At 30.9% G+C, this 13,282-nt stretch overlaps 1 protein-coding gene across 1 annotated transcript; it reads right to left on the reverse strand.

Moving 5' to 3' along the window:
- Window positions 1–301: 301 nt before the first annotated feature.
- Window positions 302–1,279, reverse strand: LOC132624404 (uncharacterized). The gene is made up of 4 exons (XM_060339188.1): window positions 1,114–1,279; window positions 787–1,059; window positions 631–723; window positions 302–531 (listed from the first exon to the last, which is right to left on the reverse strand). The coding sequence occupies exons 1-4, from the start codon at window positions 1,277–1,279 to the stop codon at window positions 302–304; spliced, it is 762 nt and encodes a 253-aa protein (XP_060195171.1).
- Between the last annotated feature and the right edge of the window lie 12,003 nt (window positions 1,280–13,282).

Raw genomic sequence — 13,282 nt, forward strand, 5'->3', positions numbered from 1 at the left:
TTACAATTTTCTCACTAACCAGCACGCACTTAAACCCGTTTTTTATGAGTAGTCCGGCTGAAACTAAATTCTTCCTAATTGTTGGAACGTGCAGAACGTTGTTGAGAGTCAGCACCTTGCCGAAAGTCATCTTCAGAAGTATCTTCCCATATCATTCAACCTTAGCTGTTGCAGTATTTCCCATAAACAATTCCTCTTCGGGTCCAGCGGGAGCATAGATTGTAAATGCTTCTTTTACAGCGCAAACATGTCGAGTGGCACCAGAATCAAGCCACCACTCCTTTGGGTTTCCAACCAAATTTCACTCTGATAGCATTGCACACAGATCATCCATGTCATCATTCTTCTCCACCATATTGGCTTGTCCCTTTCCCTTGTCCCTTTTCGGGAGACGACAATCTGGGGCTTTGTGGCCAGCTTTCCCACAATTATAGCAATTGCCCTTGAATTTTTTCTTGTTCTGCTCCTTACTCTTTCCAAAAGGTTTCCTTTTCTTATTCTTTGGAGCAGCTTCTTCAACGATGTTCGCTCCTATAATCGTTGAATTTCCACGCGACTTCTTTTCAGCAACTTAATTATCTTCCTCAATCTTCAAGCGAATCACAAGATCTTCCTGCGACATTTCCTTACGCTTGTGTTTCAAATAGTTCTTGAAGTCTCTCCATGAAGGAGGCAACTTCTCAATCACAGCAGCCACTTGAAATGCCTCGTTGATCACCATACCTTCAGCAATAAGGTCATGGATAAGGACTTGGAGTTCTTGAACTTGGGTTCCAACAGTTTTACTGTCTGTCATATTGTAGTCAAGAAACTTAGCAACCACGAATTTTTTCAAGCATGCATCTTCAGTTTTATACTTCTTTTCGAGTGCAAGCCATAATTCTTTTGAAGTTTTGGTAGAACTGTAGACATTATACAAATCATCATCTAGTGCACTAAGGACGTATCCTTTGCACAAAAAATCTGCATGCTTCCAAGCCTCAGTAATCATAAAGCGCTGGTTTTCAGGCATTCCTTCTTCAGTAGCAAGAGGATTTTCATTTGTGAACTTCTGCATGCCTAGAGTAGTCAGCTAGAAGAACATTCTTTGCTGCCATCCTTTGAAGTTGATACCAGAAAACTTCCCTGGTTTCTCTGCCGGTGCCATTGCATGTGCAGCAGTTGGACGGCTTGGCGATGCAACATTTGTCGGCCCAACAGTCACGCCAACAGTAGTACCAGCAGTCGCACCAACAATTGCAGTTCCATTAGGAGCATTAACATCACTTTCTGTTTCCATTCTTCACTGTCAATAATTGACAAACTGTTTAATAAACGCCAAATGAAACAGAACAGTAAACAGAGAAGATATTTTTTTCCCCGTTTTTCCAGAATCTGTTTCACGATGAAGTTTTTATGTTCTTGAAATTGCGCCACTGTTATGAACTTTAATAATCCAACGAAGTTTTTATGTTCTTCAAGTTGGACTAGAAAAATTCCAACGGAGTAGAAAATCAGAAGGTTTTTAGTCTCCAAATCAGAATACATATTAAAATATATAAACACTGTAATTTCCTTAAGATTGTTATCAATCTGTATTACGAAACAGTAACTTAGCAATATTTCCAGAAATCAGTAACTTTGTAGCTTTTCAAGAAAAATATTCGTTTTAAAAATAAAACGGAGGGAAATTTAAATTAATCCGGGAAAGAAACGGGTCGCGGGTCAGACACGCGGATCCGGGTCACTAACGGGTCAGGATCTGGAAATAATTAATTAATTAATTAAATATTAATTAATTAAATTAAAATTAAAGGAATTTTGGTCCAAAAAGATTAACAATCAAATCATTTGACCGAAGCCGAGCAACGACGACAGCGCGAGGGGAGACCCTCTTCTTGACCCTTTTAGCAAGAAGAAGAAGTGCTTCTACTTTTAAGTAGGAGAACTTTTCTTTCCACCACCTATGAGAGACAAATGCTTATTTCATAAAGCAAAAGGGGACAACTCATTTTTCCTCCACTTCTTTTCCCTCCATTTCCCATTCAACCTATGTATTAAACCCAACAATATTTAAAATGATATATTGCTTAAGAAAAAGTCTTTTGTCATATATTAGAAGTTCCTGTTAAGATTTGTCTTAAACATGTTAGACCACGGGCGGAGCTAAGTTCAACCTAATTTCCTTTGTCAAAACATACCACTATTTATGAGGTCAAAATTATTATATTTTATATATAAGTGTGTTGAATGTTGTTACTTTATTCATGAATTTACTTCTTTAAATTCTTAATATCCCCTCAGTGAAAGTCCTCCTTCCGCCACTAACCATAACGTTTCTATGATTATAACTTATAAGAGCATACATATCATAAGATAAAATAAAATATTTAAAATTAAAAATTTATAAATATATAACTTTTTTGAAACAAATTAAGAAGAAAGAGGTGGTAGATAAATTAGAACAAAGAAAGTGTTACTATACATTTTTATTCTTCTGTTATAATAGGCGTGAGCTTAGTAATATACTAGAATGGGATGGTTTGGAGAACAAAGGTATGTACATTGTGACGGCTACGATGGAGGAAGGTTGGTCAAAGAGAAGGATATTAGCAGGTTCTTAGGATGTCAAACTTTTGAAGGAGTGTAAATGACACCATAGTGAATCCCACATAGAATGAGAAGGAAAGTAAAAGACTTTATAAGGTATAACAAAAATTATATACACCCTTTTGGACTCAATTACAGCGTAATTTAAGGAAAACACGAACAAATTCGTGAGGTCTATTCGATCAAGGTGAACAACATATGACATGGACTTTCGGTTAATCATGGTCAAATAAATATGATTTTAATCAGTAACTCTCAAAGTTAAATTATTTGCTTTACTGCAAAAAATTTGGTGCAGATAAGTATTAAACGTTAGTATGTTGAACTTACCAACTACTTTTATAAAATAGCCAAAAAAGAGTAAATTCTGTAACTTATTACCTAAAAAGTGAAATTGGATGAAAAGGCACAGAGTTTCATTCACCTCCAATAATATATAGTAGGGTTGAAATTACCAGGCATATAACTGAATATACTAAAGCTACATAAAATTCAAAGGAAACATTAATGGCCTTCAATGGATAAGGTTCTTACATTCAAAATAATTCATTTATTGATCATCACTCGAAATGTTAGAGTTTTAAAGGTGAAAGTTTTTTCATCTTTGACAAAAGAAGCAAAAAGGTGAAAAAAGGAAAAGACAATGACATCTGCCTAACAAAAAAATTACCGCATGATATGAAGTGGGACAGGGACATCATCCGCTATTATTTTATGGCTTTAAATTTTAGTAGGCGTTTGGACATGCGATTTCATCTCATGAGATAAAATTAACATTTGGACATGCGATTTCATCTCTGATTTCATTTCATGAGATGAAATCCCAAATCATCCAAAAAATAATGATTTGGGATTTGAAATTCTGATTTCAAAAAATATAAATGTAAAATTTAACCCATACATTTATATTTTGTAAAAAAAGACCCATAAGTTGATAGATATATTTACCAATTATGTTTACCAATCGGGAAATGCATGCTCGGCGTGAAGAGATTGTTCGTACCATGTGGGAGGATTATATTAAAGAGTAGTTACATTACTATTCATGTTGAATTTTTCTTTTTATTGAACTAAAGTTTGATCAATTGATGTTATATTTTTTAAAAAGGCCTTCTAATGGTGTATTAATTTTATTATGAACTATGATTTACTCATTTGATAAGATTGCATAAGAATTGAAATTTTTTTGATGATTTTCATAACTTATGAGATTTTTAAGTTTATAAAAAAAAATACAACTTAAAAAATATAAATTGCATATCCAGACATGATTAGATAAAATCATGTCCAAACGACTTCTTAGCTTGTACAAATGTTCTTTATCTTATTTTTGGGAATAACATTGTATGTATGACAGCTTTATAATGAATGACAGTATGACACTGCCTAAAAGTTCATGAGTGAGAAAGAGAGGCAGAATGAAGAGAAATTGTAGCATGCGTGTCCGTACTCCTTCCTTTTATTGTGTTCTTTCCTGCTGTTGATTTGATTGAATTGATAGTTGAGTTGCACCTTAGTAGTGTAACTATTTTATGTATGTTGCGCCTGAAATTCGTTAACTCAATTAATTCGAATTTACAATATGTTAGGTCGGTTAAAAGAAAAGACTATTTATTGGGGGAGAAGCCACCAGATATCGGATGATCGGAATTTTTAACTTAGAGTGTCATATTAAATAAAATGTTAGAATAAAATATTTTTTCGTCTCATTGAAGAAAAAGTTTCCTTAGAGTTACATTTCTAATGATGTTATCATGAATACATTTTAAAAAATGAAAACTCGTGCGTCAAAGTGTTGTAGTTCAACTAATACTTGCATTGTGATTTTTATTAAATGCCGGAATTTTATCTTTGATTTGTTAATTTATTCGATTACAAAAAAAAAAATTGCCTATGTCACGGCTTTCTACCAAACTTTTTATAAAAAAAAAAGAGTAATCTCATCTATTTCGTCACACTTTTTAATAGTGATGGTATGGCTGTTAGATTACGTCTTACACTCGCATTATTTAATGCACTTGAAGATTAATGGTATTATTTTTATCTAACCATTTGGCAACTTTCATAGCATAGAGACATAGATATTGCACGGACCTCTCCAATAATTTTGAGATTGTTATAATTATCACTTCACTTCTTTCCCCTTTCTTGCAGCTAAACCATGGGTAAAAACAATATATTTCGAATCAATCGATATGCTTTAATTCTTACTTTCTTACTTTATTCCTGTTTAATTGACATAACTATATATTTCCCTTTTATGATTGTACTTGGAAGTTACAATGATGAAGAAACGTGCAGAAAAAAATCGTGGATATAATGGGAATATGACGATACCTGTATTGGCATGTTTGTTCAACCAAAAGGACAAGAGGAATTCAATTTTCGTTATTTAAATCAAGCTTTTAAACAGAGGCAACAGTGTCCTTTTATTCCTTCTATTCGAGTATAATGACCAAGACGAGAATAATATAAGGCTGAACTGATAAGTTCTGTTAACCTTTATTATTCAAAGAATCAACCAAAGCAAAATGGTGCTGCTTTAAAGTTAGACAAGTGAAGACCAAGAAAATTCTTAGCTTCAAGATCAACTTTTTTATTTAAGTAGTTAGCGATGAATTTCGAATTTAAAAGTAATTATTCGTTCAAGGTTCAGAGTGTTTTGGAATTATCGTTTCAAACTTAATATTCATGGAGTAAATTCTTCAGGATTTTCAAAAATACACGCATATCTGGTATAAGCAAAAATATCAGGTGCAATTGAACGTATGTTAACCAATAATATAACATATATACTAAAAAAAATTAAATTAGCCACTAACTTTGTTGTTAATTTGTCATTAATAGTTTATAGCTAATATTTTTTTTTTTTATAATCGATTGTTAATTTGTCCCTAAATAAGATTAGATAGCGACGGATTTTGTTGTTAACTAAAAAATTTGTAGTGCATTGCTAATTCCTGTTTTTTTCAGTAGTGATAAGTAATAGGTTTGCTCCTGAATTTCATTTTTTTTTCACACAAAATTAATTTTGTGACACCTTACAGTTGGATATTCAGATGATGATACTTGATTAACTCTTTCCTCGAGCATTTCCCAAGAGGATTATTGTTGTAATGATCATGCTAAAGCTAGATATATTCTCTAGCTATCGAATCTAGTTATGGTATAAGAGCCCAACACTTGGAATTGGCATCGAATCTTCGCCACTGTTTAACAGATTGAACAAAGGCCATATCAAGAATAATATTTTCATCAACATCATCATTGGGAAGACTAGCATACACGAATAAAGCCCAGCCCTATGAACACAATGCAAATTCTATTTCTCAGTACTGATAGTATAAAATAACTACATGTTGAGCATAAATATTACCTCACTGGTTTAAACCATCAATAACGGGAAACAACACAGAAAGTCACCCAATTATGGGTAATGATCTCTTAAGGTCATGTTTTTTTGTTTTATAACAATAAAGTTACTCAACTTTCTCTATATCACATTAAAAGTCACCCAATAAATATTTGACAAATAAAATATGACATCGCATTTAATTTAGTCCACATTGACTTTTTTTTTTTTTTTCTTTCTTAGTCCACGTGGCAAACAGATCCGACCTGACCCGACACAAACCCAAATTAACCCTTATTAAATAGAGTTTCTCTCTCTTTGAAAAAAATTGGTCCTTCATTTTATTAAAGTCATGTCGTCTTTTTTTTCCTTATTTAACACTCCTTAGACTTCTTTGTGACTTCTTGAACATAGTCCCTCGTGACTCTTTTCTAAACACCCTCATCACTCGGCACACACTTAACCCCAGAAAATGCAATTTGTTCATCATTCACACTCTCCGCGACTTTAACTTGTTTGTTATTGACACCCACAAAACCTTCTATAACGTCAACTTGTTCATTAGTCAAGCCAAATTAGAGAAGGAAAAAGATAATGACACAACTTTAATAAAATGATGTGCCAATTTTTTTTCAGAGAGAGATAGAGAGAGAAACTCAATTTTAATTAAGAAAAAATAGGGTTAATTTGGGTTTGGGCCGGGTCGGGTCTTTTGCCATGTGGACTGAGGGGAAAAAAAGGAAATGTTCATGTAGACTAAATTAAATGTCATGTCATATTTTATTTGTCAAATATTTATTAGGTGACTTTTGATGTGATATAGAGAAAATTGAGTGACCTTATTGTTACAAAACAAAGAAACATGACCTTAAAAGATCATTATCCATAATTGGGTGACCTTCTATGTTACTACCTCCCATCAATAACACTTTGTTTTGCTTACATAGATGCTATACAAGGTAGATGTGTACACATTATATTGATGATGATAACTATACATGGAAGTGATAAATAACAAAGCAAAGAGAATTAATTCCATATCCGAAAATACAAAGAGCACAACATATTCCAATGTCTTTCGGATTTAGCTTTAGGTTCCATGCATGGCTACTTTAAAGTTTAAACCTACCTAGCTAAGTTCTAGTTTTGTGGTCTCCAACTCACAAAATTATGAAAAATGGTCCCTCACATGTTCTTCCTCAAAAGGGCCAAACTAAAGAACATATGTGTCTAGGACACCACAAGTGAAACAACTATATATGGGCAATTGGCCATGTACAATATGGTCTACTTAGTGCAACTTCATTTGTAGGACATCCTTATACTACTCACTAGCTACCGCCCAAGACTTGGAAAATTATAATTATTATGAGTTCAATTATAAAATATTTGAAAGGTACCATGACTATATGCAGTGTATATGTCAAATATGGATCAAATCATCTATGTTTAGTCGAATTCAGCATTTTAATTGATTAGGCTTCACTATAAGCAACAACAATTGTGGATTTGATAGAGGAAAGCTGGAAGAATGAATCGGTGAGATGCCCTTGTAGATGTATCACTTACCCGTTAAATTTGGACCTTTTTTCCTTCGAAATATTTGGATACGTGAAATTCATCCATTTTATACGAAAACTCTGTTAATTACAAAAGCAAATATGAGATAATTCCAATGGTAAAACTATGAATAAACCAATTAAAGTCAAACATAAGCAAAGTTACTCGATCAATTTCAAATAGTACGAGGATAAAATTTGGACCTTTTTCCCATTATTAATTTAAAACAATTCTTTTTCTTCAAATCATGTAATCTATATTCTGTTGGGATATATACTATTAACCATGTGTTTGGATATAGTATTTATTATAGAACAATTATTTATTCAATTTTTAATATAGAGTTAAATAGATCATGTACTAGTATGTGTGTCCTTTACTTATATAGTAAATCATTTAGTGTATAGAGTTTAGCTTATACACGGAAGATTAAATCATCGGTTCTTATAAGTATAAAATTTTATGTTCGCAATCTAAGATAGAAATTGGACAAAGCTATTGATATGATTGTAGCACAAGATTAAATATAATTATCTTCATTATGGGAACGGTATAGTTCCGACTTCTTGTGCTAGTACATTTTGTGTGTATTGAACGGACCAAGTAGAGATAGGTGTTTTTGTACTGAATATGTAAAACAGCCTCTCTAGCTCATTAAATGTACTTATACTCTTAATCTTGATATGATTATTATGATCATTGTGATTTGTTCATTATTTTGATTTATTAAAAGGTGTGACCCAATTGCGAGTCAGTATATTCCTAATAAATTGGATAATGGCAAAATACATTTGTGAAATAATAATTAGTTGATAGAATCCATATCTCGACTTTGAGATTGAGATATCCCTTTATGGATGCTTATAAGTCTCATGTGAAAACCCTGCAGGTGGATTTTGTATCCGTCACATGATATAAGTTAAGCGGAAATATAAAGGATTCAATTAGTCAATGAATTAAATTGTCAGTAATTTAATTTAATTGATTGGTATCTGTAATATTAACATGGGGAGTTAAATAAGATTTAATGAAAGATTTCGAAATTAAACCGAGTACAATTACAAGTTTTTTAGTGGAATAAATTGTAATTTATTGTGGTGGGATTAATTGATTCATATTCCGAATTAATACCACAATTGGAAGCCTCGTTATTAAAACTGCGGTCTCTGCTATGCCTAATTATTTTTGGATTTGGAAAATAATATTCTTAGGGGAAAAGCAAGCCCACGCATTTTGGACCTAAAACGTGGTTATAAATAGAATGTTTTTCAACCCTAAGAGGTACACTTTTTCCTGAGCTGTAATCCTTGCCCACACGAGTATTATATGTCCAAAGGCTAATTAGGTTACATAATAAAAGACTGCAGACCGTGGAACTGGAGGATGATCTCGGAGATGATTTCTGCTCATGATTGAAGGTTCAATTCGCGGTCACGGTCACGCTTCAAGAAATAAGTATTAATTTTATATTTGATTAAAATCTGTGATTATGTGTTATTTATATTTCATGCAAATTCGATCCTGACTATTTACTTCTGTTGTTTATGCCTGTAATCCATCATATTCAAATTCCAATTATCACAAGACCCTTTTCTTTCATTTTCTCTATAAGGAACATCCCCCCAATAGGAATTTACGAATAAAAAACTAACCAAGCTGTTCGGAATATAAAAAAAAAAAAAAAAAAAAAAAAAGTAAAAGAGCATGTTGAAATTCCCCATTCGTGAAAAGAGGTGGAAAAAAAATTATTGTCGCACAAATGGAGAATAAATTTTGGGTGGAAATATGCAGTAATGTCAGCGTCGACATAGATTTTAAGGAAATTCATACTACTAAAACATTATTTTTGCTTTTGTTTGTTATGTGTGGCCATCAACAAGTTGTAGCTGATTTTGATTTAGTTTCTGCCCTCCCCAATCAAATATATTTGGTTAACAATCCTTTTCTAAGAAAAGGAAACTTGAAATCAACCCCCACCCCACATATTTATTGCAATTTATAATATATTATTGTTTACAATTTTTTCAAAGACAAATATTAAAAGACTGATAAAATGCGAATTGCCGAACTTAAGTTAAAAAAAAATTGACATTAAAGAAAGTAAGATGAATAGATTAGTGGTCAAGGATATATTTTTTTTTTTTATCTCCAACGTTAAAGAGACACCTTAAAATCAGAATAGAGACCATATATCTTTTCTTGATAGCTCTGCAAAATTATGATATTAACACGTGTGTTTTTTTTCTTTTCATATAATTATATGGTATTCTGAATTCACTGACTCGATTAATTAACATTTGCGTAAAGCTCATTAAAAAAAAAACATTCTCTATCAAAGATTTTTCTATTCCCATAATTCGAACATGAGATTTCTTATTAAAGATATCTACGAAGAAATCTCATGCATCTCAACAAACTCATGGGTGGCTTAGCAGTCATGTTGTGATATAGTATCATTTATGTAATATATTTTTGCAATGACTTTTATAGTCTACTATGGAGGTTGGGATGGGGTCCCTTTATATTTAGAGAAATTAAAAAGATTCTACATTAGCATATATCAAGAACCTCAAATAGATTTTTTTTTTCCACCGTTTTTTAGTTCTCTTATTTATTAAATTATTTATTTGCTTACTTTGGGTGGCTTCTAGGACAGTCAAACCGAAATGGAGATAAAATGGAATGAAGCCATTAAATCTTGATGTGGATATATAAACATGTATTGGATTCCTTATATCAATTCGGGACCCTTAATTTTATTGGGAATGTCTAATTTATTTCGAGTAGTCATTTTCTTTGTTACTTTAAAGCGAGTTGACTCATTGACTACTTTGATCTTTGCAAAGTGGTTTGATTTGATGAACTGAAAGTGTGAGTTACTTCTTGGTTGATTCCTTGTGATTGTGATTAGGGGTGTTCATGGTTCGGTTTGAGTCGGTTATTGATTAAAATCATAATTAAACTAATTTAGTCGATTTTTAAATGTCTAAAATCATAACTAAACCAAATAAAATAATAATCACCGGTTTGGTTATCGTCGGTTTGATTCGGTTTGGTTGGATTTTTGGGTTTATGACTAGCAGCCATGAGACTTATCAGTAAAACATTAAAAAGTTGAAAAAGACATGTCTTTTTTTTTTTGTTCAAACGATATCTTTTATTTATAATTTAAGGTGGAACATATATCATAGAAACATTTTCACTATTAATGATAGTGTCATACTCAAGTTACCAAAAGTTGCTAAACTATTACATATAAAGCTAAAAACTAACTAAGTAGTAGTTGCACCATTTTTGTCATCTTAATATACATACCTGGAAATAAAGTAGAGCATAGGAGCTTTTAGTTGTTGTTACAAACATATCTATTAATTAAACATAAAGACTACCTAAAATTAAAATGAAAATATATGAAATAAAAAAACTTTGTGTAATGATTCCAAACTTTGGGGCAGTACTTGCATTTTGCCCTCAATTCTCCCATTTTATTAAAAAAACTTTCTGTAATGATCCCAAACTTCATATGTTTTTCTATCAATTATCCCCAAGGGTCTCGACTACAAGGAATTGTTCTTTTATGCTTTTTAGGAGGATTATCCACGGAAGAAGTATTAGGACATTACCATGTGTTTGAGTTGCAACAAATGCTGATGTTACTGAAGTATCTTCTATAGGAACCTTCAAATCTACAACCTATGTCCTTTTCATATGAAAAATATTAGAAGTTTAGGACCCATTCAGACAAGAAAAAAAGAAAGGTATAAATTCGAAAAAAAAAAACAACCTAAAATCAAATGGCTGACAAAGAAAGGCTAAAAATTTAAACGGAAAAGGTCCAAAAATACCCCTAACGTTTGGGAATGGCTCACAAATACCCTCCATCCATCTATTGATCTAAAAATACCCCTCCATCCACCTATTTGGTCCAAAAATACCCCCAACCTATTTTTTTTGACTCAAGAATACCCCTCAAACTAACACCCTAATTTTGATGGTATTTTTTCAATTTTAAAATGCCACGTGTCTTGTTTATATTGGACACATATATTATTATTTTTATTTTTTTTTCATTTCGTGAATTAATCAACGAAATATGTTTTTTTTTTTTTTTTGTTTTTGCATTTCGTGAATAAAAAAACGAAATAGGAAATTATAATTTATTTATTTTTGCATTTCGTGTATTAAAAAACGAAATAGGATAATTTTTTTTTTAATTTCGTTCATATAAAAACGAAATTGGAATATATATATATATATATATATATATATATATATATATATATATATATATGTATATGTATATATATATATATTTTTTTTTTTGCATTTCGTTGGTATATCTACGAAATAGTAATTTTTTTTTTGTATTTCATTTATTAAAAAACTAAATATGAAAATAATTTTTTTTGTATTTTTGTATTTTATTTGTATAAAAAAATAGGAAAATAATTTTATTTTCATTTCGTTTATATAAAAACGAAATAGGAATATATTTTTTTTTTTTGCATTTCGTTGGTATATCTACGAAATAGTAATTTTTTTTTTGTATTTCATTTATTAAAAAGCTAAATATGAAAATAATTTTTTTGTATTTTGTTTATATAAAAAAATAGGAAAATAATTTTATTTTCATTTCGTTTATATAAAAACGAAATAGGAATACATATATATATATTTTCCAATTTTGTTTTTATATGAACGAAATTAAAAAAAAATTATCCTATTTCATTTTTTAATACACGAAATGCAAAATATATATATATATATATATATATATATATATATATATATATATATATATATATATATATATATATATATATATATATATATATATATGTCCAATCAAAAAAAGCCATGTGGCATTTTAAAATTGAAAACATACCATCAAAATTAGGGTGTTAGTTTGAGGGGTATTCTTGAGCCAAAAAAATAGGTTGGGGGTATTTTTGGACCAAATAGGTGGATGGAGGGGTATTTTTGGACCAATAGATGGATCGAGGGTATTTGTGAGCCATTTCCCATACGTTAGGGGTATTTTTGGACCTTTTCCGAAATTTAAATTAAAGACATTAGGCTCTAACGTGAGCTTCTGTTAGTAGGTTTACACTTAACACTTAAAGAGTTAAAAGACTTAAAGACATGGGCTTGGACATATTCTTAAAAACACGGGCCTTAAACAATCATGTGAAATAAATAGACCAGAAATCAAATTAATGATTAAAAGGTATAAAATATTTATAATTATTTATGAAAAACTAATATTATATATATAAATAATTATAAAATTTATGTATATAATTTATCGGGTTGGTTCGGTTATTTATTCGATTATTTTTTAATATAATCATAACCAAACCAAATATTATCGATTTTTAAAACCAAATCAAACCAAACCAAACCAAATGTCGGTTTTTTTATTCGATTTGGTTAAATTTTCGGTTTGGTTTTGGTTTTAACCAAAACTGTGAACAGTCCTAATTGTGACCCTTATTCTCATAATAAATATATGTGCTATAGCTTTAGAACAAGTACTAGTAGCTAAATTCTTGATGCATGTTGTCAATTCTCTCTTTTCTATACTTTCTAGGTAGTCACAGCATATGCTCTATATTAATCAACTAACTATCTACTAAACCTAAACTATCACGACCCAAAATTATGGATCATGGCTGACCCACGAAAAGCCACTACTCCAAGACGTACCAATCCAATAACTTGAGAAATAAAGCATAAATTCGAATCATTCATAGCATAGATAATAAATATCGTCGTAAAATG

The sequence above is a fragment of the Lycium barbarum genome, chromosome 12 (genome assembly GCF_019175385.1).
Source record: "Lycium barbarum isolate Lr01 chromosome 12, ASM1917538v2, whole genome shotgun sequence".
NCBI lineage: Eukaryota > Viridiplantae > Streptophyta > Magnoliopsida > Solanales > Solanaceae > Lycium > Lycium barbarum.

Coding starts and splice junctions, on each gene's coding strand:
- LOC132624404 (XM_060339188.1), bottom strand. CDS start 1,279: ATGGAAACAGAAAGTGATGTTAATGCTCCTAATGGAACTGCAATTGTT. Junction 1,060..1,113: donor GAAACCAGGGAAGTTTTCTG/GTATCAACTTCA, acceptor TGACTACTCTAG/GCATGCAGAAGTTCACAAAT. Junction 532..630: donor GAACTATTTGAAACACAAGC/GTAAGGAAATGT, acceptor CAACGATTATAG/GAGCGAACATCGTTGAAGAA.